The sequence below is a fragment of the Lineus longissimus genome, chromosome 2, assembly GCF_910592395.1.
Source record: "Lineus longissimus chromosome 2, tnLinLong1.2, whole genome shotgun sequence".
In the NCBI taxonomy this organism is placed as follows: Eukaryota; Metazoa; Nemertea; class Pilidiophora; order Heteronemertea; family Lineidae; genus Lineus; species Lineus longissimus.
In genome coordinates this window covers 23,807,659-23,835,487 of record NC_088309.1, presented here as the reverse complement: position 1 = coordinate 23,835,487, position 27,829 = coordinate 23,807,659, and the positions used below count along the sequence as shown (strand labels likewise).

At 39.8% G+C, this 27,829-nt stretch overlaps 1 protein-coding gene across 6 annotated transcripts in view; it reads left to right on the top strand.

Annotated features, from left to right (window-relative positions):
* The window catches only part of LOC135483144 (endophilin-A-like), a 33,644-nt gene extending 10,796 nt beyond the window's left edge, over positions 1 to 22,848 (top strand). The window contains exons 7-11 of one of the 6 annotated variants that reach the window (XM_064763739.1): positions 12,327 to 12,338; positions 15,519 to 15,619; positions 15,876 to 15,979; positions 16,221 to 16,372; positions 16,652 to 22,848. In XM_064763739.1, coding sequence (XP_064619809.1) covers positions 12,327 to 12,338; positions 15,519 to 15,619; positions 15,876 to 15,979; positions 16,221 to 16,372; positions 16,652 to 16,842 — 560 coding nt within the window. In that variant the 3' untranslated portion in view covers positions 16,843 to 22,848. Of the gene's footprint in view, positions 1 to 5,879; positions 5,898 to 10,458; positions 10,470 to 12,326; positions 12,369 to 13,030; positions 13,042 to 15,518; positions 15,620 to 15,875; positions 15,980 to 16,220; positions 16,373 to 16,651 lie in introns of all 6 variants that reach the window. The other 5 variants (XM_064763735.1, XM_064763737.1, XM_064763740.1 and 2 more) reach the window with 5 other exon arrangements.
* Positions 22,849 to 27,829: the final 4,981 nt, after the last annotated feature.

Genomic DNA, 27,829 nt, shown 5'->3' with positions numbered 1-27,829 from the left:
GTAGGCCATAAATTCTCTTCGGTTTTAAAGGTTTGAGTTAAATAGATGATTTATGAGAGGTTTTCTTTAAATCATTCTGAACTGCTCCCCGCTGGTTTAGGGTTCATTAGCAGAAGGAGAAGTTTCAAAACGGTGGATTGCGGTTGGTTGCATTTGGCAGCGTATTGCAAATGTACTGCTTTATTATCACCTCATCGACTTTCTGAATGTCCTCTGGGCAGATGTGACCATCTACACGAGTGTGGTAGTGTATGTTGCCATATGAAGGATCGATGTCATTAATCCCCGCCCACTCGATCCTAAAACCTCTGCATCAAATGTTTGAATAATGGATGTAAGATATTTCTGATCAGAATATCAATGGGTTGTAGGATGAGACAAATCAATGCTATCGTACAATACAAGGCTTGTTTAGTAAGTTATTTCTCGCACGTAATACTTGGTATAGTAGTTGTTGTAGTGGGAATTGGGATGAGGGATGCCAAGAGAGGAACAAAGGCTTCTACCTGATTTCAAAGTCTGAGTTTGTTGTATCAGAACTGCCATAATATCTCATTGATGAAAGAACCTAACAAGATAATCTCTTATTTGGTATTACAGTAGAACCTCCCTTACCGGTCACCTCTCTATTAAGGACAACCTCTCTATAAAGGACACTAGGTTTGGTTTAAATTGGTTGTTTTCATTCAATTTGACCTCTCTAATCAGGAAACCACTCTATTAAGGACAGCACTTGTCAGTCCCGAGGGTGTCCTTAATAGAGAGGTTCTACTGTATTTCTGAGACACTCTTTATACAGTATCAGTGCTATAATATTCTCTGATACATTGATACTGTCATCACCTTTTAACAATTCCAAGCTGCAAATGACAAGTTATTATACTTCAATCAAGAACCTCCTCTGATGACTGGTAAACATATCTTTTGATAAGGTGATATGCTTTGTTCGTTGACATTAAAATCACCACCTGAGCAGCACTCATGATTATACATTATAGTACTCGAGATTTTAGAATGCTGTCATTGTTAGTCTTAAATGTCATTCAGTCAATGTAGTTTACCTCAAAGAAGATTGATTTAAATGTTTCACATCAGGTAATCTTGCCTCTTTTCTCGACTTCAACTCTCAAAGGTAGCTTTCATAGGTGAAAATGCTTAAACACGACATCACATTACTATTGTAATGGACATCGAACAATACCAGTTTGCTCCCTAACTCTTCAACAACGACAAGTCCATTTTCAACAAAATTTTGCTGATAAAGAAATCAGGATGATACCAGAACAGAATGTATCCATCCCTATTCTGTCCAGTCAACCTTGCATCGCCATCCTCTGATTCAGCCACTCGACTCTCATCATTATATCCGCCTGCAACTATTGTAATGTACATCGCCGAGACATGGTGTTGTTGTGCTGCTTACTCATGGGACGAGCGAGATTCTTTAGCAATCATATATCAAGGCGGATGGGATATTTGTGGGACATCAATTGTGGATTCAGTCTTCAACTGTAGAAGAAACTGGTCTAGGTTGATATTCCATACTTTTCGGATTCTCTTTAAAAACTATATTTATGTAGTATTTATAAAGGAAAGTGATCAATCATTCGGAGATCAATAAATTACTGTGGTTCTCGGTTATATCAAATTGTAAGATGAGAGTGCACGGAGAGCAAGGCGTGTTCCAGGCTGCTGCTCGCTGGGGGTTATGGATATGATAGTTGTTCGTAACAGTGTATTACTGTGGGAACAACACTCACAAATTGCACTAATTTGCTTATGTACATTGACATTGCTCTACTGCCATCCCGCTGCAGTAATTATCAGTCAAACAAGGTTCGTTAATGCTAATTAATGGTGTTCGAGCATGAAATAACAGGTCTATGTGATGTATGGCATCGAGTATAGGAGTCTATCATGTCAGCACATGCGATAAGCATCATGTTTTTCAACGCCCCATTGCAGTGAATGCCGACTAATTAATCGGTAAATTAATTGCAAATTAATTGTGCCAGTTTCTCCGTCTCAAAGGAGGAGTGTGGTAAATCTAACTGATACTGTTGAGATGGATGGAAAAGAATTTGATATCGGCATTTGAACGTGACTGAGAGATAAGAATTATCCTGAGGCAATGTCCTTCTTTGCAATGTTGTGGAAAGCAGTTTTAATGTTGAACTGAATAACACACTTTTTGCCATCCCAGCATCTTTTGAGAGTTTTCTTCCACCTGACAGTGAAAACTCCCTCTGATGACACCCGTGTTTGCAGGACACCTCTATTGGAGACAATGATTTTGGCCCGAATCGGTCATTTGCATTCAATTTGACCCTTGTAATCAGGACACCTCTCTGTTAAGGACAATATATATCAGTCCCAAGGGTATCCACTTGAGGTTCCACAAAGGGGATCATATGGAGAATGTTGTGATGTCAAAACCTTGGGGATCAAATGGCCATCCCCTAGTAAGGACAGAGACTCATCTGTTTTAATGTGGATAAGAGTCGTCTGCGATAACAATGAAAATCACAACATGCAGAACTTGTCCATAATGTGCGATGTAGCATAATGTTTGTGGTTCTTTGTCCCCTCCAGGGCTTGACTTAATCTCATCATATCCTTGATTGCTTTGTGCTTTGGGGATATAAGTTTGATATCGAAAAACATCATGGAATAATGTGATTATGTTGTATGGAGTTGTTATTGTATGAATAGCCTTGATGGTGGAAAATTTGTAGCCAGTTTCTATGAAGAGATATGACGATTTTCTCATAGGGATGGGTTGGAAGTCTTGATTCATTTGTTTTGCATGGCTTTGGTTGTAGCACATTAGTAATTACAGGGCTTGCCATTCTCATTCTCCTTCCAGAACACTGCTTAGCCTCAACAGGTTCAAGGTATTCCACTTTGAATTCGACTCTGATCGCAGACACAAACAGCTATACTGATCTGTATGATCTTCATTCAAGTCTGGCTTAGGCTGATCTAGATTCACTGCCTATCCTGATATGCCCCTCTTGTGTATTTGTATCCTATTCAATACCCTGATTGTGATCCTCTACGTGACATTTCTCGATGAATAAAAAGCTTAAAGAAAATCTAGGCGTGGTATTGCTACCAGTCTGCAGATCACATTTTGTCACGTCGACAGGGAAGCTGAACAAGGAAGTTGTGTTGCTCGTACTAGTACCATATTCTGTAGTTACGTTATCTACCCTCTCATGCAAATTTCAAGTCATGGGGGGAGGGAGTGTATGAACAAGCCTTTTTTTTCTTTAAATTCTCTTGTGTTACTGATATATAATGGCTTGTTGCACAGAGTTTAAGTTAAGCCAAGTTGTACTAATATTTTATGGACTGTTTTGGTAAAGGACAACATTTTCGGTATCTGTATGTGATCTATATAATTGCACAGACTAGACTTCTTACCCAGGGATCAAAGGGTTAATTCTTTATCGGTAAAGACAACTGATCTTCCAATAAATCGGGCAGCGAAATCAGCCTATTTATATACTGCCTATAGTCTACCTACATCTTATATTCATGAAACGATACATTCTGTTAGAAGATGTAGCTTGTCAGCATTGGATCCAGGGTCCTCTCTACCCTCCATTGTGATGCTGCCTCTAATCTTATAATGCCCTGTGATGTTGAGATGTCAAGGTATTGAGATGCTGCTACAATATGCTTAGGTACATGGAGAGGGTGGGCTTGCTAACGAATATTTTAACTCTTTCACCACTGAAAACTTACACATACATCTTCATTGGTGCACGGGTGCTTTTCAGTATATCTTGTCAGTACCATTGAAATTGCCCAATTTGCCAAAGCGATGTAAAATTTTCCAGCACATCATTAGAGATAATTCTGGCATATGACATGACCTCAATAAGTGCAGTCACATCATCTCATTAGCCTCAATTGTCTTTCATTTGCCAGTTAACCTCTCTGTTGATTAGGGTATGATCACGCGACTGAACAACATTCTAGACCTCACGGTGGAGCGGACGTCCATTGGAGCAGAGAGAACATCCTTTGATCTTCTTGGAGAATGTTTGCAGTGATCAATTAGGTTAATTACTGAGTGATTGAGAACAGTTTCCATCTTCAAGGTGTCAACCTTGGCACCAGTATGATCTAGCTGATACCATTCATATCAGCATGTTGACCTTCTGTGTCATTATATTTGATAAGCGCGACTCCCTGAGGTTGTTTCTCCGTCGATACAATTATAGGATGACTGATTAAGTTAGGGCCACCAGCGGTATCCATCGAGGTGTTACTATGTAAACGATTGTGACCATCAGCAAACTACCAATAGAATATTGGTGTTCTGATCATGGTCAGCTTTCAGTATAAACTCTGCTGTCAGGTATATTGTGAAGAATTGATGCTGAACTGTCTCGGGTCTTAATACTATAATGCGACCATTATTCGGCTGATTCTGGTCATTATGAAGAATTTAGGGGCTTCTTGTGCTCGTGTGTTGAGCACATTAAGCCCATCCGCCGTAGTCTATAGAAGGTTATGACAGACAAGTATTTTTAATAATGAAAAAGGGACATGCAAAAAGACACAAGTTTCAGATTACTTTTTGGTGAATTTGATCCCTGCCATAGAAGATAGATAGAGAAAGGCTGGGTTGTCATCCAGTCACTGAATCCCTAGTGGGATTAAGAGCTAATGATGCTCGTCTAATGAATCAGAACGTGAAGCCTAATCCCATCAAGCCGGGGCTGTAACATTCATTAGTCCTCCTCTGCCTGAATGGCGATGAGACCGATTCACCTTAATAACTTGGCCATTTACGGGAAGTCAGGTAGCCAGGGAGTTGATTCTGGTCTTTGAATGACAGATTGTTTTGTGTTCAGTCTGCCTGTACTGTATATCTCCAGTCCTGTAGCGGGATGAAGTGTCTTGTCATTTCAGGGCCTTTCTGGGTTCCCCACAGTTTTTCGGTCTAAATTGCAGTCGAGTCATATGTTTCTTTCCTAGTGATGGTGATTACCGAGTCCCAGAGTCTACATACAGATTTTGAAAGTTCAGTCTGTTGAAATTCACCTGAGCTTACTATTGTTTTAGCGAAGTGTGTCATGTAGTTTGCTCTGGTGGCTCTCTTATCCCAGTTTCCATTTGAAGACTGCAGTTCTTTCATCAATGCTTCAAAGGTTAACAAGCTAAGAACTTTGATGTGACTAATTGCGTCTGTCTTTATAGTCTTGAGGCTCTGTCCCCATATGCCACACAATGAAATACACAGCATCTGACGAGGCACATCCACAAACGGTTGGTACCAGTAATGCTACTATTGATTCTAGCATGGTGAACTTGGAACCAACTCTAATAATAGGTGTTCTAAACAGATCAATATACGGCCTCGCATGTATTTCAGTATCTGTCTCTTCCAGGCAAGAACACGCCATAGGCAAGAACAGTAACACTTTGCAATCAGCCACCATTTCCACGGCAGCTGAGCCGATGTAACCCCATCCCAGATTGACCGCAGACTATCCCAGTAACTTCAATTATGCAGGAATCTGTGGCTTAAAGAGGGCAGCGATTGCATATTGATTATATTGATGTCTTCATTTCAGCGTTCGGTTCCTGATGTGTTGCTGTCTTAGCTGTCAACTGCTTGTCGAAAACTTAACAAAACTGAGAGTTATTGCTCTTTCATTTTTTGCCATATTTGGAATTTATGCTCGGTTTTGAAAGTGAATATTCCTGAGTCCTGCCTGCGTAGACACTTCAGGTATTAGGTTACCAAAATGTGTCAGAAATAGCAATAATTTTCAGCTTTTGTCAAGTTTTGACTGGCAAGCAATTTCGGCTTTCATGTCCTTTGAGGCAAAAAGTATTGATGTTTTGTCATCTTATTTCAGCAATAAAGAAAGGCAATGGTAGGGATCTGAGTGAGACTTGTACATAACACGTCTGATTTCTCACAGGTCACTTGATCATTTAGACATGACTTGTTGCATAGTCTTTCCAATAATTACTTTCTAACTTATGATTCCTCATCCAGTCACTATAGTAGAAAAAATGAATGAAGTAAAAAAGCGTCCGACATTCAGCGGCCAAAAAGCGACGTTGAGTCAAAATTCAAGTAGAATCAAGACTTGTTTTTTGGTGAAAAATTGGTATTTGGACATGTCGTCAGTTGTTGGCCTCAAAATTCAAATCTTTCACAAAAAATCAAAGTAATGTGCAGGTAATCAGTACTTAGTGGAAAAACTAAAGTTTCAGAATGGAAAGTTGGTACTGAATCCTCCAAGCGTAAATTAGAATAGAATTGAGTTGGAAAGGTGATGGATGTGGAACACTTCAGGAACTAACCTGTTGGCTATCTTATGCATATGTTATGACTTATTTTAGTTTTCTTTAATTCCTAGGTTTCACCCCTCTGTCCCTTCTAACACCCCCTAGATTGTTGACTGATCTGACTGCAGTATTTGTCGGATAACCACATCTAACTATCAATGTTTTGTATGTGTGTCGATAAAAGTAGCCCAGGAGAGTTGTCCAAGTATGACGGAACCGTTTGATGCCAACCTTAAGTTATGGTACATTGGTACCAGTCAGATATGGAAAACTTTTCAAGATCTAGCGATTACTATACCAGAGTGGAATTTGTCCTTGGACATCCAGAGCTTACTGATACTCCTTACACCCCTTAATTTTACCAGTCACAAAAGATTTGACAGGTCTGTTGTTACAAGAAATCTATTCCCACGAAATATGGTCGTATCGATTGGGCGCCATATGGGCCTCCAATGTTGTATGCTGTACAAGTGAAGCACTTACGCTGATTGTGTGTATGAAGTGGTCAGAATTTATCTTGTTGCTGTTTTCATCAATTTAAGAATCAGATCAAAGACAAGTGAAAAGGTTTGGATCAAAGACAAATAAAAAATTACCATGATTAAATTCAACAGGAAAATGGTGATTGTGCCATTTGCTCTCCGTAGATTACCTGATTGACAAAAGAAGTGGCACTTTATTCAGTTGTTATGCTGTGTACTGCACGTTTTTGCAAAAATTCAAAATGAGCCCAGATTTTGAAGAATTGCTAATGACTGTGTACTCTAGGTAAGAATGTAGCCTCTAATTCGAACTATACTTTTAGATTCTAAGAAGTGAAATTGCCAAAAAACCAGTGGAAACCCCTAAGGATATGATCTGCTGTGGTATAGATGTAGTAGTGCCATTGACACTCAAAAGGGGCTCAGGTGGCAAACATGATTTGGATAGTGAAGATCAGATTGGAAAGATCATGTTCTCCTGCTACACAGAAAGGGTGAATATGTTTGCCTCAGTGGACTGGGCGCAAGTGAAGTCTGTTCTCCAGTACATTCATGAATTAGCAGTTGCCAACTATCTATCGTGACAGCGTAGCATCCCATCAATACTTGAATCAATACGTCTGTATTGGGTCTGATTCATGAGTCTGCTGTCCCTGAATAGCCCATTGCAGTATCAGTGATAGTGGAATGGATTATTTATCCCGTTGATCTCGGTCTTGTTGACTGCAGATTGTTCTCCGCTAATTCTGAATATGGACAGCTGCCAATGTTCCAAACAGATCATGGGCATTCCGATCCTTGACTGTCCCATTGTCACGACGTTGATCATGAAATGAAAAATCGGCTGATTTTTGTTTCATTTCGATTCAGTCAGCAATGGGTAGAGGATGTTCTGCCCGACCTTGTGTAAGCTTAACTCGTAGATATGATGATCTCCTTTTCCAGGATGTCATTGCCAAGTCATTTATCACCATACAATTTCCTTATCCGTTGGTCATGCTTCGAGACATGATGCACCTGAACATGTTTTCTCAGTATTGTGATCCTTCATTGTGATCTAGGGTCCACGTATCATGTGTTCGGGATCTGTAGCAGTGATCTGATGCTTAGTAATTTAGGATCTGAGATCTTGTTCATGTACTTGGTCAGGAGTGACTTCTCCTAAATTCTGAATTGTGCATTCTTGAAGTCATCTTAATTGTGTCTTGCATACCCCAACCTTTTACGTTTCAAGCGTGAAGTTGCAAATTGTGCAAATTGCTTTTGACAAGAGATGTTTCCTTTGACCAGGACTGTTTTTTACTAATCATTGATTTCTTGTTTCCATTAGGTATGACTGCAGCTGACTGCTTATTATTCCCATAACACCACCTTTATAAAGAGGAAGAACCACAAAGCCTCGAAACGCCACTATTCAAATATTATTCCAATGGTCTTAATAAATGGAACTTCCTGATTGATTCAAGCTCCAGTGCTGAATTCACCACTAAGAAAGCTTGTTGCATTCTTGACCTTTTGGTTCTTTCTCTTTCTGCAAAATTATTAGTATAGTTGCCTCATGCTCATACAATAACCTGAGTATCTCTGATCCCATAGGTGAATCTTGTAATGCACATCCTAATATTCTGTACGTCCCATTATAATATCCTGAGCAGGATATTTTGGCAATTGGCATGAGGGAGTATTAAAAATCACTAACTTACAGTTTTGAATTAAAAGTCATTGTTTTCATTAGCAATAATGGCTACAAAGGGCCAGGTTTTCATATAGAGTAGTTACATGTAGTTCGTTCCCACGTTCGTATTGCTAGACGTATGTAAACTAACCATTCTCTTCCTTCTCATTAACAGGAGGTAAGCTGACGGGCCTCGACAAACTTAACATTTCATCTAAGTATAATCTTCATATCACCCACCCTTGGGCTACCCAATATTTGTACAGTCACCGCGTTGTGCATCTTCTCTCCGTTTGCTTGCCCTATCAGTTTCTCAGAAATCTTTGTCTGTGTTCACCGAGTTCTTTCTTGGATGAAAGAATTGCGTTGAATGGTCAAATTACTTTCAAGTGTCTTGAGTGATGAAAAAGATAGCTTGGCAGCCTGGAAGTTTATTGGTGTTCTCTGGTTCAGCACCCCAACAAGCTGATGACGGTATTGGAAAACCGTTGGACTCAATGAAGCATTTGAAAGCGTTGCACCTCCCAACGTCGTGTCCACCTTGCCGACCCCTGTCTGAGAATGCGAAAGCATCAACAGAGGCACTCATGGAAGTTTTATACAATAAAATGGAGGCAGGCTGATCAATCATGGCAATGCTACAGCCCATTGATCATGAAACCAGATAGCTGGCGAATATGCGTCAAGGCTATGTTAACTGGTTCTGACATAAAAAGCAGGAAGATCGTCATTGAAAAGAGCACTTTTGGTAAAGATGTCAAAAGTGTGGTTTTGCTGTTAACAGATGGTCATGAGATTGAAGACAAAGTATTTTGATTTCACTCACTGAATGTCCGAAATTCTGACTAATTTCCATTATGGGTAGCCCATTCTGCTTGTCAAATCCTGCACATTTCCTTCTTGTTCTGTTTCCTCTCTTTTTGTGTTTTGATTTTTGTCACCATCTACGCCTACAGACATGTCTAAGGTGCCCTGCAAACGAGCCGTTTTGTTCGATTGCTTTCATCAGCAGCAAGCAAAACCAGTAAGGGAGCGAGTTCGTGTGATGTCAAATGTGGAGTTGACATTAATACTGTAGTTGCTGGGTAAATGTCACTGGGTGTTGGCTCTTACTGCTGATGGTAGCTTTCATTGAACAAGATTTGTTCTACAAATACTCTAGTTTCCCCAATCTAACACCATTTCTGAATATTCTAGAAATGGGCAAAATGCGCATTGTCATTCTTTCGCATTGGCAACACTAAGTTGTCCAATGGTCGTGAGGTCATGTTCCAGTTGGCCTTTGTGTCAGATTTCTTAGTAATTAGTGAAGTGGTCTCAGATTGGTTAAACTAGAGTATGGAGTTTGGGTTTACTTGTCTGTGTTCATGTTCTGAATCCTTTGCACCCGACCCACCCTTCACGTTGCACTGTATGTCACACACTATGATGTTTGGTTATGTATATCCCCTCTCAACAATGGAAGTGGGTCATTTCCCACTCCCTGTCATTTTCCATCTTCATTCTTCCCTCCAGCAAAGCACTATATAAGAAATAGGACTCTAACTCAACAACACATTTGTGTGTTTGTAAAAAGCATGTTTTTACTACCGGCATGCAGCCATTACTAATTTTGTGAAAATTGTTTTTGTAATTCCTGATTTCGTAAGTTGTGAGCGCTAATGATAGCTCTAGTCTGTGCTGCAGTCATGAGAGTAAATGTCTTCATCAGATGCTTGTCTGATTTCGTAGGCACCTCTTCAATACCTTAAGGGAACTGTCAATACTGTGGCATGGGGTTTTGTGATAGACAATTGACTTTCCTATACATGTAGCATAGTACAACAGTGTTCTTGATTTCATATTTACTAATAAACAAGCTTGTTAATGCCTCCCTTTAGTCTTTGTAAATTCCAACACATTTTCATCAATTCGAACTAAAATCCCTCCTCGATTTGTTTGATGATTATAGCTATACTGACATCACTCTCTGTTTCATCCCATAGCCACTGGCGGTGAGTTGTATAGTTTCTGTGCATTTGTCGGCATGCTACAAACCCTTTTGCCCTCTAGCTTCGACTAGTTGTTGTTATACCGTGTACAAAGTACAGTCCAGTTTCTCTGTCAAAGTCCTAGTTAGATTGAAATTTGTGTGTGGTGCCGATAGGCTGACCAGATTTACCTATTCTGGGGGGAATTCTGCCATTTTGTTGTTCTGATTGTGCTTGTAGATCACTTGAATTGCGTTCAGAATCAGACGGAGAAGTCAAAACCAGTCACGGTAAATGCAGATGAGATGTCAAGGTCATCATGACAAGAGAGATATCATACCCCCTTTAAAATTCTTTAAAAGGTGAAGTCAATGTCATTGAAGGTCATGGTCATTCTAAAGAGCAATGATATTGAGAGGTCAATATCAAGACTAGAAGTGGAATCTCATCTTGGTCAGCAGTCTTTTGTTGTGGCTTTTGTGTAGTCTGCTTCAGGGCACAGGTGATTTTTGTATTTTACGTCTTAGCAGTGATTCTGTCATCAATGTGATTCGTAGCTCAGAATAGTATATAATGGTGCTATTTGGCATTTGATTGCCTAGTATTCCATGCAAGTCCATTCAAGTTTGTTTAGAATCAATGCTGCACCTGTTTAATATAATGCACATTTAGTTTGTGTTCCAAAGTTTAGAAATGTAGCAGGGAAATATAGTGGTGAACGATTGAGTTTCAGCCTTTCTTCTTTGAAAGGTTTAACCTTTTTTGCTTCCATGTGCAAATCTGTTCAAGTTCCTTGCACACTGGTCTTCCAATTTCGTCCTGCACTCTATAGTACAGCTTATCCTTCGTTTCAGTAAATTCTTCAATTTTCAGAAACACGTCTGTGTTTGTATAAAAGCTGTCGTATTCCAACATACTATTTACCAGGCAGGCCTTGAAGGCTAGCAATATGCTCCAGGCATCCTGAACTCTTATGCAAAATGCGCCAGGCTTCTTCAAGGCTTTATGTACATGTTTCAAGTATGCATATGAATCCTGACAGCAGATCGGATTTGCTGTATTGATTTTCTATGTTGACAGATAAGACAGCTACAATGCATCATCATCGAGATGTATCCCAGCCTCTTGTGACATTGACTATATAAAAACCTATTAATCAGCCGAGATTTTTTTCAAATCAAATTATTGCTAAGATTTGTGTGTTATCAATAAGGAAACAGTGAAAAATGCTTCCGGCAGGAAATAAGTTTGATGTATTTCAGCATATCTCGAAAATCTGATTTCTTAGTGAACTCACCAATTGGACACCCCAGTATAAATCAGTCGGCTTAATGTACAATTCTATTCTCCAGCCCATGGCGGCCATCATGGTAATTATATTGAAACAAGATACCTTTCCTCTGTGTATTTTTAATTGTTTTATTGTTTTATGTGTTCATCACAAATCACCTTCAACAAGACATGTGAAAACTCTTGCTGCAGTTTTGTCGAATTCTTATCCTTTATCAAATTGTATTAAGTGTCAGTGTTAATGGCGAATGACTGATAAAAACTATCTGAGAGAAAAACTTATTGTTTCTTTCATTTTAAATGATTGGTTCACCAGTAAATTCACTTCATGCACTTGAATATTGCACCATGAAAACAATAATATTGATATTTGTTATGTGTGTTTTTTCATAATTTTGCTTGTCAGTTGGTTTTGTTCAAAACTTTCTGAATAAAGAGGAGTGAGATACATTCACAGAGACTGCCTTTGCAATTTCATGTTCATTTCTTAATGTTTTAAGGTCAACTTTTCAAATTGTTTTCGTAAAAGTACCATTTCTCATCACTTATTTGATTAAGATATTAATTTTGGTCATCAATATACATTTCTAGAAAAGAAACCAGGTAAAAAATCTAACCGTGCTGATTGTTTGGGTAAGAAGTATAAAGTGTTACCGCGGTTTAGGAGTTTAAAATACATCTAGGCCAACAGATATCTGTCCGGCTAAAGCACGATGCCATGGTAGTTGTATCATGTTCCTTAGCTAAGTTTGCCTACCGGTAAATCGGTATAGGAGCATGGGTATTTTATCTGATAAAATGTGCATTTAATGTTTGATGGAAATATTTTCTGCTGCAGCTTTGTTATTGATCTTTGCTGTTGCATGTCTGCTAACATCCTGTCCGTCGTACAGGGTGTCCCATGAATGACGAGGTGTCCCATTATGTTACCAGTTCAGGCAAAGTCAGTCACACATCTCCAGGGAACCTTTTGAATAAAATGCATTAGAAGTCTTGCAGGCCTAACATGTTTGATAATGCACTACTGTTGACAACATCTTATGGCTGTCCGATCACCAATTCCTAAGATATCTGGAAGGTTGATTAATAAAGCTTATGAAATGCGTATTTTAGAAATGACCAAAGCACAGTTTTTGCAACACCCTGTCTAACTTAAAGTAGCTTCGTTTTTGGTGACATGTGACTAGTTCTGCCAGTTGTATAATGGTACTGTCTCGTCATTTTGCAACACCCTGTCTAACTTAAAGTAGCAAAGAATCACTCCTCATGTTTTCATCTTTCTCATCTTTGCATGTAGTGAAAGACGGTGAGTAGGTGCATGGCATTTTACGGAATTCAGAGCCATTTTTGCGGCCGTTTCTCTTCATCCACAGGGCTGGTTGTTGCCTTTTGTCAGACTGATGGGAAACGAATTATTTCTAGAATAATTGCTACCTTTTGTTTCAAGTCACCCATATAGTCCATGCTCAAATACTCAAATACTCAGATCTGAAACTGAGACAAGTTAAGAATCCTCAGAGAAAGTTCTGGACCTTTTCTGTACAAAGAGAATAATTGTTCTGCCCATCAATCTTTGAAAGGGTAATGCCTGTAGATATGGTCCTGGATGGCCTTGGAAACAGTATGCTCGAAGTATTTGTGTCACGGGTTCATCAGATTGATTGAATATACCAGTTATGGGCCAAAGTAGAGTCCTGTATGCATTCTCCAGTGTTCTTGAGGATGTTAAAGGCTGAGATTCTAGTGAGTCTGCTGTGGCCCATAACAAGAATATTCATATTGATGAATCAGTGAGATTCAGTGACAAGAAGCCACAACTTTCTTTTGTGTATATAGACGAGTTTGTTTGCAAATGATTGGTGCTTTACAAAAGGGGTATTTGATAGTGCCACACTTTGGAAATTTAAACGTTGACATCACTGAAACTACATGTATCATTATATGAGCTTGAGTGGAGCATGAGTTTAGGTAAAAAAGGGTGGGCTGATTGCTCTTGATTTGGCTTAATAGTTTTGCCTTTTCAGTTGAACTAAAATTACCTCTGGTTTTTGGAGAGATTTTATGTAGCCATTTTCTAGTCTCTTATACAATACTCGTAGATGGCGTGTGTGCACAGAGATACGCTTCAGCATTTGCATTTTAGACTGTGAATACCATATAGTTTGCACAAGTCCTTTATTTTATCACAACCTGGTACTCCTTTCATATGTTTGAACATAGCGCCCTTATTTGTTGAAAAAAACTAAATCAATGAATCGAAGCTGATATTCTGACAAAGCTAGTTGTATGTCAACTTTCCCCTTTAACCAGTTCAAGATAATTTGTAAGATTTCTTCCAAATACAGCCCTCCCAAAAAGTTTCAGGGAGATAATATGTGGGACTTGTACACTAATGCAGCGATCAAGGTGAACTCTGTTTTTCAGTGCACTGCTACTTTTCACAGGATTATGACAGGATATTCCATATTTGGTGAAAAGTGTCGAAGTCTGGCCCTCTTGACCGGGGGGGCGGGGGGAAGTTCACATTGACTGCTGCATAATATGGTACCTGTTTTGCTTACACTCAGATTTGAATATCATTGCATCCTGGACAGACACCACCACATACAAGAAACCCACAGATCCTGGTGATTAGATGCATACTTCCCTGCTTGGTTGAGGTCAATCAGACTTGTGATTCGAGTGATATTGCTTGGTTTGTGTATGGAATCTCTTGGTGACTTCTTTATTTTGGATATCAGTGTCGAGGTGTTGGGTATTGGTAACGTTGGGGGTCCTATACTTGCCTTTTCATCGCCACATGTCTGTGGTAGACTTGCTTGTCACAGCTGTCATGGGGGCCTCGCAAAAAAGCATAGAAGCAGTCTTTCTATTATCAAATATCTCCAAATCAGACATTATTTTATGGGGCAAAAGTGCTTATTTAGCTTGTCATCTTGATATCAGCTTTCAAATGCAACTAGATCATGCATGATATCTAGAGATGCAGCATTATGTCCTATAGCATGAGGCAGATCACATTATATTGGGTGCCGTTGGAATAGGGTTGAAATGCCTAGAATTCAACTTTTCTGTATGATACGAAAAACCATAAAGATCACACAATGAGATTATTTTTGCGCGAATATAAATATTGGATATCCCATTTTCTCCCAGATGCAGTGTACAAAGTTTTATCATTGTGTTTGAAAATGTTGTATTTTGACATGATAAACTCTTGTGTCAAAGAGGGACTCTATACTATGGTGTCAAAAGCCGCGCTATACTTTGCCATTTAGTGGGAGACTCTGTCTCATCCTTCATCATAAAAGTTGTAGGATAACATTCCAAATAAAGCGTGACGGATTGAGTCTCCCCTTTAAGGCATGTTTGGCTGGGTTGTGCTATATGCTGATCGGGTGTTAGCTTCTTCGCAGATCTCTGTTCCTGGTGTTGAGTGTCACAATTGGTGAGCAAATTTGAATACTTCATAAGCCGGGACACTTATGTACCTTTGGTGAATGGTTCAAGAGGCAATGTCTGTGTCTATACTTTTTTGGTAAACAGTTCATTGAAAAGTTCATAGCTTTGAACTTCTTCAAATCGTGTCATTATCATCTTCAACCTCAGTTCATTGTGAGATTTCAAATATTGTCTTGGCTTCACTAGATACATACTTCTCATCATAAGCAAAGGAAATCATCTTCATAACAACCTAGAGTCAGGCAAAGAGCAATTCTAGGACCAATTCTACGCTACAAAGAGTTTTAAATAGCTTCTCATGCATCAGTCCACTTCTTTCAGGTTCAGCTGTATCTGAGGAAGAGATCAGGCTTGCTGAGGAGAAGTTTGAAGAGTCGAGAAAGCTAGCATGGATCGCTATGAAAAATGTCCTCGAGAATGATGTAAGTCAGAATGAAAATATGCTATACTAGTTGTATTCAGGAACTGAAAAATAGAACTAGAGTGCACAGCTTTAGACCCCTAAAGAGGTTGTCCGGAGTGTCCTTTGCTGTAGTCACAATGTGGACATTTCCGCTTGTCAGAGTGGTTCTGTCAAAAATATTGTTGTTTGTACTGGCATCATTTTAGCTCTGGAGATAAGGGAGTATGTTTCCTCCTTGATTGTTCATGGCAAGTTTGTCTATTTACACATTTCAGGTTGAGCAGATCACCCAGCTATCCGAACTAGTGGATGCTCTGGTGGACTACCACACAAACTGTGCTGAAGCACTCAGGAGGCTGCAGGAGTCTCTCAAGGAGAAGTAAGTCATGGGATAGGTTGAACCTTTTCACTGTGCGCTGGATGGGGGGGGGGGGGGGATGTACCCAAGGTTACCTCTATTTGGGCAGGGAAGGTTTATTTGGATAGTAAGATTGAGGTCACTTGCCTAAGTAGGAATTGAACCAATCAGAATTGAACAAAGAGACAACCAATGTGATCTCTAGGTTGAAACTACACCTCGATACCCCTCCGCTGTTTCTAATTGAAATGGATATTTTCAGGGTTGGTGAGGCAGCAGCACGACCAAAGGCCGAACTTCCAGCACGTCTGAACTCAAGTAAAGGTCTCTCACCGTACAACAACGATGATATTGATAATGGCTCGACATACTCTGTTTCCCCGATGCCTTCTCCAGCACATCAGCCTCACTCATGTAAGTACATGATCAGGATAAGCGCCTTTGAACGGCCCAATATAGGACCGATAAGGGCGCTATATAAATGTGATACATAGATAGATAGATAGATATATCTATACATTTTGTATATAAGGACGGCACTTGACAGTTCGGAGGGTGTTCGTAATAGAGGGGTTCTACTGTACTTTGACAGCCCGCTTTTGTAGTTCAGTGCATCATGCACATGGCGAGGCTATGATGTTAGGGCGTACATGCCTCGCTCGCACCCCTTCAAATCTACCATTATATTTGCAGCTTTCCAAAACCCATGTGCCCGAGCCCTGTATGACTTTGACCCAGAAAACGAAGGTGAATTGGGATTCGAGCAAGGTGAAATCATCAACCTCACCAACCGCATCGACGAGAACTGGCTGGAGGGTGAAATACACGGAAAGACGGGATACTTCCCGGAAAATTACGTTGACATCATCACCGACCTTCCTTGAAGAGAAACTCATCTGCTGAAACAATGTACACTCCATGATGTTTGGGCAAATATCTATTTCATAGCCTAATCAGTTTGTTCATTTGATTAGAATTGTAAAGATTTCTTCTGTTAGAACTTTGCAGATGGAGACTACATCTGTGCCATTTGACGCTGCCCGCAGTGTGTCTCTTCCCATCAGTTTTAGCTCTGGAGTGCGCACTTTTGGGGAAATTGTACCTTATGACGCTGAATATTTGTGCAGTTTGCTATGATTTCTTTCTTCTAAATAAAGATATTCAAATATCCTTGACACCTGAAAGATTAATATCCTGTTTAAAGCGATTTAAATTGATTAGATTACGATTTTACTTGCTTGGGCTAACTTATGATAAGGTAATAGGCCTACATGTATGTGTTGAAGCAGATTTTTTCTTTTTAGCGTGATCTCTATTTGATGACTTCGCCTGGTAGATTAGTTTATATTTGACAATTTTTTTTCAAATTTATTTCTGTGGTGAATGTCTATGTATTGCGACAATACTCTTCATTTGGTTGAGCTTATACCTACAAGGTGTCTCTAAATTGGCTTGGCTTAGGACATAGCTCTAGATGCTCTGTGTAGGTCCCTAAAGTGCAGTGTGTGGTGCTTCTTCATCATGAAGAATCAGCTTCAGGCTTGAAATGACAGATTTCAGTGGCATGCATTGATCATCTGGACTCCCAAGTGTTTTGTCCCACCTTGTACCTTTGGCTCTTTTGGGAGAGCGTACTGAGGTCATGTCAAGGTCAAAGCCTTAGAGGTCAAGGTGACATCTGTTAAGTATCATCTTACAATACCCTACTTTCTGATCGTGATGCCCTATTTGATTGGTTACATTCCAAACTTAGTCTCATTAATATGATTTCTGGCCATTAGAGATGGTACGATTCCTCCGGTCATCTGGAATAATTTGATATCTGCAAACATATAGAAGCAGGGTTACTCAGACCATTCAGAGAGAAGGACTTTGTCCACATGTTGCAATAGGCCAGTTCATTGATATAAATTTTCCTGTTTTAAAGGATATACCTGTACATGTATGTCATAGAAATCATTTGAAAAACCTTACATTCTGGAAGAGGTTTTAAATTGGAAATCTTGGTGAAAGAAAATTAGTGGGAAATAGGCATATAGTAAAGGTTGCCCACCACACCGGAACAAAAAGGTAACTTAGCAATAACATTTCCTTTTAAGTATTCAGATAAACAGCAACACCTTATTATTGATATGTTATGTGGAGAATTTTTGTATCAGCTTCATGATTGATAGTGTCCTGACACACAGTCGACAGAGCCCGCCGCTTCTTTCTTTCAGGGAGGACTTTACGCTTGAGCCAGGTAGGTCAGAATAAATTACATTAAATCACCAATAGGGGTCTCTCCTATCTCACAGTGCATCAAAACTATTCATACTGTGTGAGGAGTGTAATTAGTGCTGAATCAAACACAGCCCATGCCCCTCACTGCATACTGGTCACCTGAAGCCTATGAATTTGACGCTCCAGCTCCTGCCTTTAGTCGCACCCTTAGCTTTTTATTGGTGGAAGTGCATGCCTTAGTCGAGCAATTGGCTGGTTATTAGTCAAGTTATATGTTAGAGGTATTAACCGAGCAAGAAATTCATATTTATAGAAAACAATAATTGTATAGTATTGCGTAATCAAACTCTTCATTTTCTAATTTTTCTGAAACTTTTGTCAAGTAATCTTATTGAATGAATCTTAGAAGACCCTGTTTAGATCCTGTGATTTGATATTGAATACTCATGGCAATTGTGGTGATAGAAGCAAGCATTTATCTTTTATATTGTGCCCTGGATGATATAGAGGGACCAAAAAGTGGGCTGGAAAGTAGCTGTTAGGATCTAGACTTTGAAATGATAAATGACTGATGAGTGAAGGAGACATGAAGTTAGTTGGTTATAGCAATGATTTAAGTCAGAAAATGAAGAGTTTGGCTCTATTTTGAATACCTTGCATATAGACATAGTATGCGTTATGGATTAGATTATCAATGTCACGATGAAATTCTGATTTGAAAATGTGTTCAGGTACAAATTTATAGGAATCGATGTTTAAAATTTCACAAGTTCCTACTGGATTTTTAAAGATGACTCCATATCTGTAGATGTCCTGTGAATGTCATTTTTATACGAATATGTCATAATTGACATGATAAATATAACTAAAGATTAAATAAGACTAATTGTATATATGATGATTAATGAAATCTGTAGTATGTATATTACTGTAGGTTCTGTAAATGGTGATGTCATATTCCATGTTTAGTTTTGTGGCTGTGCTTATTCAAACATTTGTAGTCATAACCTCAAATTGCGAGTCATATTGCTCAATCAAAGGTGATAAAATGATGCAAGGGATAGTTACATGTACGTCTTCTGATCAAAAAGTTTTTCGTTGGATTTTTTATTTTTGCGAATTGAGGTAATCTAGGTGAAAATTTAGCAGTCGAAAGTTAAAAGTTTATAAAATATGATAGTAAAATCTTATATTTTGAATTAAATCTTCATTGTGATCTGATGTTTTGCGGAGCAAAAAGTGATTGAATAAGCAAGGCCAGAATTAGAATGTACATAGAAATAGTGCAATGGTAATGTGTTTGTGTAACGTTGGTTTAGAGATGAGGGTCATATTTTTGATACCACACTCCCTGCCACAGCACATCTACTTGGCAGTTACAAGTTCTTATAATAGACAAAATGACGACATCATAACCTAAAAATCTATTATGATAATCTCTACTAAAAAAATTCTGAATGATTTTTAGGCTTGCCTGCACATGCTGTTGAATATTGCATGTAAAAAATGACTCGGAATTACTCATGGCCGAAAATCTGAAGTACCTGTAAAAGAGTTTGCTAAAAAATGCCTTATTGTATATAGTTTATAACCATATCTAGTCACGTATAAGAAGTATTGCGGCAAGCAATATATTTGTTGTACAAATACATGCTGTGACATATTTTGAGAGAACATGCTCCTGGGAAATGTGGTTTTAAGGAGGTAATGTGGCTTCTCTGTAATAGTCAAATCCCCGATGTGATTTTAAATTTGGATCCAGAATAGTAAATGTAGAAATATTATTCATTAGAAAATTCAGTTCTGACAAGTACAAAATGAAAATGTTCATGTCAGGACTAAATATCAGTATGTGGGACTTAATAGTGTCTCGCATTGGTTTATCGCATTGATGATGATGAAATCCGATGATTAAGAAGAAGTCTCATGAAAGAGAGAAATTTAGCATGTTCAGATAGATCCATTAGATATTATCAATATGTAGAGAAATACTAAGTATGCAATGGATTTGACCCTTTGTTGTGTATGAATTGTTCGGAACTTGCACATAGTGAATTTATGATTTTGATTCCTTTTGCCACTTTCCTCGAGCAGGATTTGGACTTACGATCAGGTATTGGCAAATAAGAATCCATGCACCTGTCAAGCCTGCTTGTTTGGCTCAAAAGACGTTTGCCATTAAGCTTATAGGGCATTTGATTGGCTGATACCTGAGCAGAAATCCAAATTCTTGTTTGAGAAAAGTAGTGAATGGATTTAACATGTTTAGCCGGTAAAATTACCGGGAACTGGTAACATCATAGATATCTGATGAGGCCTACATGTACAGTTGGTTCAGAACTTGGATCCACAAGAATAAAACTTTTAAGAAATAATTTGGTGATTAAAAGTTGGTGTTAAATTGAGGGTGTTTCTTTGCATTTAATTCACTGAACACCTAGCGTCAACACTAACTTTAATACACTCCTGGTTGGCTGTGTTGCTTCCATGTGTCAACATTCCAGTGGTTAATGCAAGATGTTCTGAACATATACATGTACATTGATGGTGTATTTTTTCTATGATATAGAGGTGTATTGTGTACATACATGTACCATTGGGTAGTTTTCATCATAGAACTACTGGTATAGTTTTAGAATTAATAAACATGTTCAATATCATCAAGATTGGACACAAACTTCTGTGAAACATTTAAAAATAATGGGTTGCATGCTTGTCTATATTAGAAGACACCTCATTAGCTTAGCTATGATATCTAAGATAGTTGATAGGGACATTTAAAATACATAAGAAAGCCTGGCTTACCAAATTACGTAGTCATGAAATATCAGTCCAGAAATATCTTGTAGATAGCTGTCTCCCCGGAGAACCGGCCAAGCTCAGAGCGACATATGCCTGGTCTTGCTGTGACAGGTCACATATAATAGTTTCTTTGCTGCTCAAAACAATTGTTCAGAGAGAGAGATAATGTATTTTGTCCTTCTTGCATATGGACGTGGTCACAACTGAAAAGTAAACAACCTCCTGATATTCCACTGTGCCAATAATCTAGATGAATTCGAACAGGGCGCGAAGAGTATTGCTTCAGACGTATGAAGAGAAGAGAGTATTCCTCTGATATTCTTGAAATTTGATTTAACCCCACCTCAACCACTCTTGTTAGAAATGTACTCAGATATGTATGATAATTTTGTGTTATAGGTTCTCCTATACTGAATGAACATGACAATTTGAGCTAAAAAGAGATTCTTGTGCAATATTATGCCAGCAATGTATGTTTTAGATAACTTAAACTTTCTCGTTCTCTATTAATCCAATACATTCAGTAAAAACATTAAAACCACAAACAAAAAACACAGCGTTGTTTTGAACTTCTGCACCTCGGTCCTTTGCAGCCCTGCTAAAAGGTCGAACATGTTTTCAGGTATGTGAAAAGCCTGATTGATTTGTCTTTTTCCCTGATAAGTGTAATTCTTTATATTTCTTACCTTCTTCTATTTCCTTTGACTGAACTGCATGTACTCCTAACGTTGGGACTCATATTGTATATTAGCAAAAAGGTTAATATTTTACTTGTAGTTCACCTTCTCAGCATCAGAAAAAGTAAAAAATTTTAGATCTTGATCCAAGAACAAGATGTCATTCTGATGACAGGTACCGTGTTACCTGTTCAAGAACAGTCATTGATGTCCAGTATGCCTGGAAAAAACAATATGAGACAATCATCTTGTCTTGATGACATCAACCAGATTAAAAAAATCACCTTGTTCTTGGATCATAATTTGAACCTCTGTACCCTTGTTCTGATACTCCAGGTGGTAAGAGCTGCTTGGCTATTTTTTGGTAGGCCTATCTACTGTTAGCAAGCAACTGTAATATGGTGTATTGCAAATATATGCCCCCACTCGGCTTAAATTTGTCCGTAATGTTGGACCATCTGGTTTTTCTGCAGTGCATCATTTTCTGCATGAATGACCAACAAGATCTGGTAGAAGGGTCAGATCAGTTTACTTGGTAAAGTCATGCACCATTTCTTGCTGATGGAATTCTAGACCCGGAGCTTAACCCTGTGTTGCCTCTATCCCCTGGTTCCCTCACTATAACAAGATTAACAAGTGTCCAATGTTCATCTTCTTGTCTTGCTGTATAATAATCACAAATCATCTAGCCTCCTTCACTTGGCCACCATGCTTGCCAATCAGAGCCCTTGGAAAGTGACTCTTATCATAAAAAAATGTCACGCCTGCCCCAGAGACAAGCCAGATAAACCTATTGGTTGATAAACAAGGACTCATCTGATTTCCGAATCACTGCGGCTGTGTTGAAGGTCCAGACTTATGCCAAGGTTGAATTAGCTGTATTGTAACATCAAGACGCTTTACAGATTTTGTCAATCAAAAGCATTCCTTCATTAAACTTGTTATGTCTCTGGAATTGACGAACTTGTCACTAACACTAATAAAGATGATCAAACGAAGTTGATTGGGTTGGTCAGTGACAGAAGTACAGTTTGGTGGCTCATTGAATGAGGCTAGTAATCACTCAGCGCGACCTGAATCCCTCCTTGAGAGGTTGGGGCAGTGCTCTTGATCATAGTCAGTGTGTATGCACCAGGTGATGTAGGGATAATCTATTTTTGTTATTTAAAAGTAAATGCTATGTGTGAATATCTGACTTGTTATTTTTGTTCGAAGTGGCATCAGGTGTGAACAACCTATTGCTTATTGGGATGCCCTGAATAGCAAGCATTTCTATTTATCTCAGCCATTTTGTTTTACGACCTACTGTCTCTTGAGACACCCTAAATAGCTGTCTCTTGATAAGCAATGACGCAACCTTGTGAGAGAACAATCGAACATCTTTTGGGACACCCTGAATAGTGAGCAATTTATTCATTATGTCTCAGTCATGTTGGTGGACGACCTACTGTCTTTTGAGACACCCTGAATATCTCTCTGTCAGTTAAGTCTCGCCCTTGCAAGAGAACAATCTACTGTCTTTTGGAACACCCTGAATATGTCTCACCCATGTTGGTGAAAAACCTACTGTCCTCTGAGACACCAAGGGTAGCTATAGCTTTATCAGTTATTTCTCATCTTTGTTAAAGAACAATTCCAACCAACTATTTTTGGGACACCCTGAATGACTCCATCCAGTGTACATTGTTTGATAGAGAACATCAAATTTCCTTTTTAGGACAGTCTCCATTAAGTTTGCATCTCCCTCTTCCTTGAGAATCATATGACTTCTTTTGGGACACCCTGAATAGCTACTCATCGTCCATAACGTCCTGCCCTTGCCACAATAGTCACAATAAGTCACAACCATGAACTATTCCACTGTCTGATGGTCTTGGAGAATGGTAGAATGGACAAGGCGGCAATCATACTATAGCATCCCCCCCGCAACCACCCCACCCACCAATATTCAAGACAGTTCTGACGGTTGGCTGTCTGTCCTTGGAAAATGTCTAAAATCACAATCACGCTGGTGCCCATATGTCGCCATATTCAAGACGGTTCTGGAGGATGATTGTCTTTGTAGAATGGACAAAGTCACAATCACGCTATAACTTTAGTCTGGCCATTGAGAACAGTTTTAGAGCATGGCTGTCAGGCCAGAACATCATCTGTCCACATTGAAGGCAGTTTTGTGGAGCTGTCCCGTTAGATTGAACTGATGTTGTTAGTTCCTAAGCGTAAACACAGCAGTGGTACTCTCTCACGAAGGCAAAGACCATGTCATGAATGCAACTGCCAATTTCTTGTGAGCATGATAGCCGCAAATGCCGTATTCCAGGAGTGCCAACGTCGCCTATTTGTGGCTTGGCTGTCCTTGAGTGGTGTAATAATGAGAAGTGAAGACGGTGTCACTACAGAAACCAATGGTGTTAGATTGTGATCATACCATGACATCCCCTTACTTCATCTCCCGAGTCTAAGATCCCTTTATACTCATTCTCATGAGAATGGACATGTTGGAGTATAACCCAAGAACGCCCACTCCTCCGCTCTCAAAGACAGAGCCAATGAGCCAATGCAGACTCAAAGACCACCTCAAGAGGATGAACATGGTCGAGTCTGGAAGGTGCCAGTGCATCAGCTCTGATCAGTCACCAGAGCTCCAGAACTGCCCACTCTGGGACACCAATTGACTGGCCTGCATCTCGTTCTCTCTTTGGACGACAATCCACAAGGTGTATTTAAGGCGTCTGCTTGGTGGAAAAGTATCCGTATTGCTGTTTGTGGGGCCTGTCCTCGCTCCTTGATGAGCTGGAGCATGAAGACCATTCCTACATGTACGTCAACCCGATCCTGTATGCAGTTTTTCTGCGTGGCCTGTTAGGGGAGGAGGTGTATGATAACAGATGAAGACGAGGTCACAACTTGCACCAACATGGCCATCCACGCAGTTACCTTTGAGTGTCCATGTGGCGTTTTTGTGGAAGCTGTCCTTGGATGGTGTAGGTTGTTCCATAGTTGAACCGGACAAAGGGCTATAAACTGATCACGGTATCCCAAAAGACAGTAAGTTGTTCTCCAATAAGGACAAGATTTACATGAGGAATTAGAGCTGGGTGAGGTTGTCACTATCAGGCAAGACGTGACGGATGAGTATTTATTAATTCAGAGTGCCCCAGTGCTTCCCAAAAACTGCAGTAGATCTCTCTCGGACAAGAGCGAGATGTACTGAATGAAGCTTTCTACGGCCGTGTCCCAGACGACAGTCGGTAGTTCCCAAAGCAAGGACAAGATGTACTATATGAAGACAATACCCAACAGACGGTAGGTTGTACTCTAAAAAGAGAACAAGGAGGGTACATACTGGATGAAATGCCAGTTGCTCAGGGTGTCACAAAGGTCATTTCGGGCCCTAATCTAATGAGAGGGAGATACATTGATTGAAGTGTTCTCTCACAAGGGCGAGGCAGAGACAGCTATTCTGGTGGTCTCAAAAGACAGTAGGTTGTTTACCAAAATGAGTGAGCGGTAATAGACGGAATGCTCACTATTTAGAGCGTCTTAGAAGACAGTAGGCTGTTATCTAACAAGGTGGAGACATTATGGATGAAGTACTGGGTACTCAGTTTGTCCCAAAAATACGACAGTTTCTCTCTAACAAGAGCAAGATGAACTGGATGAAGCTATACAGGGTTTCCCAGAAGACGGTAAGTAGTTCCCAAACAAGGACCAGATGTATTGGATGAAATAGACTGCACTGTAGGTTGTACTATATGAGAAGACATATTGGATGAAGTGTTCTGACAAGGGCGAGAAGTAACTGTTGAACAGATTGATATTCAGTCTGTCTCAAAGACGGTAGGTTGTTCACCAACATACGAGACATACTGGACGAAATGCTTGCTCTGCAGGTTGTCCAATGACACTAGATAGTTCAAGGGTGAGACAAAACTGATAGAGACAGCTATTCAGAGTGTATCCGAAGACGGTGGATTGTTCACCAACATGGGCGAGACATACTGGACGAAGTACTTGTATACAGGGTGTCCCCAAAGACACTGGATAGTTCTCTCACATGGGCGAGACATAGCTGATAGAGGCAGCTTTTCAGGGTGTATCCGAAGACAGCAAGTCGTTCACCAACATGGGCGAGACATACTGGACGAAGTACTTGCTATGCAGGGTGTCCCCAAAGACATTGGATAGTTCTCTCACATGGGCGAGACATAGCTGATAGAGACAGCTTTTCAGGGTGTATCCGAAGACAGCAAGTCGTTCACCAACATGGGCGAGACATACTGGAAGAAGTGCTTGCTATGCCGCGCAGGGTGTCCCCAAAGACATTGGATAGTTCTCTCACAACGGCGAGACATAGCTGATAGAGACAGCTATTCAGGGTGTATCCGAAGACAGCAAGTCATTCACCAACATGGGCGAGGTATAACGGCCGAAATGCTTGCTATTCAGGGTGTCCGAAACACAGTAGATTGTTTTCTCACAAGCGAAACTGACAAAGAGGCAGCTATCCAGGCTGTCTCAGAGACGGTAGGTTGTTCACCAACGTAGGTGAGCCATACTGAACGAATGCTTGCTATTTAGGATGTCCCATTATACAGTAGATTGTTCTCTCGCAACGGCAAGACATTGCTGATTAACAGACAGCTATTCAGGGTGTCTCGAACATCGGTTGTTCACTAACATGGGCGAGACATAACGGACGAAATGCTTGCTATCCAGGGTTCCCCAATGACAGTAGGTTGTTCTCTCATAAGGGCGAGACATAATTGATTAAGGGACAGTTGTTCAGGGTGCATCAAAGGACTTTAAGGCACATGCACGAACATGGGCAAGACTGGATGAAATGCTTGATATTCAGGGTGTCCCAAAATACAGTAGATTGTTCTCTCACAAGAGCAGGACATAACTGACAAGGAGACAGCTATTCAGGGTGTCTCCAATGACTGTAGGTTGTTCCCAAGAAGAGTGAGACATGATGGACGAAATGCTCACTCACAGGGGCGAAATGAGAAGTCCCAAATTACAGGCAAGTGATGATTGGTTGTTCTCCAGCAGGGACCAGATAAACTGAATAAAGAAGTAGCTATTCAGGGTGTCCCAAAAGAATAAAGGTTGTTCTCTAGCACGGGAAAGACATACTTGACGTGGCGAGATGCTGGGTAAAGACAATTTCACAACCTGCATCAACATGATGATGAAGGCAGGTTTCAGATAATGCACATCTGGCCTGTTTGGTGACACAGTCCTTATGTGGCATAATGTGGGACGAAGACAAGGTCATAACTTGCTCCAAGATGATTGTACTTGCAGTTTTCGAGGGGGACATCATGTGTCCGGAGGCTATCCTTTCAGTGTGTTACAAGAAGTGCATACTCAGTCACACCTGCACTTTTTGAGTACCTATGGCCTGTTCCTTGGCTATGAAGACAGTGTCACTACTTTGGGTATGAAGACAGTGTCACTACTTGCATGACCATGATCATGCAGTTTTCAGGGGTTGGTCACGTCTTTGGTAGACAGTCCTTGGGTGGTGTAATGAGTGGTGAAGACAATGTCACAACTTGCATCAACATAATCATGTAAGCGATTTCAGGGTGTACCAATGTGACCTTTTTGAGGAAGCTGTCCTTGGGTAGTATGAAGACAATGTCACAACTTGCACAAGCATGAGTAAGTTTCTGAAGCAGGCAGCTCATAATTCAGAACAGAAGTGGACAAAATAGTTTTTTGAAGCAGACATAGTGATTGTATTTTTATTACCATTATGACAACATAAATATGTTAAACATCAGTCTTCAAAGCATACAACATGATCAATGATGCTTTATTGACCTCTTTTGATAAACACCAAGCCAAAATGTCCAATTATCAGGCATGGTCTCGAAGAGGTTTCTGAGCAGACAGGGTTGTTTTCTAAGTCCAAAACTATTCAATATTTATCTGCCAAACAGTTCTAAATGGTTTGTTATTTGCCAAAAATCAATAATTTGACAGCAGTCACCAAGAATCAACAATACAGAAACATGATGTCACATCAAATGACTAGGTCACCCATATTTCTGAAAATCCATAACCTTGAGGGAAATTCCGATAAAAATAAACAAGAATTACACAACGGCACATTTCCTTTCAAATCACTCATCAATTATTCAGAACACCCTGGAGAAGT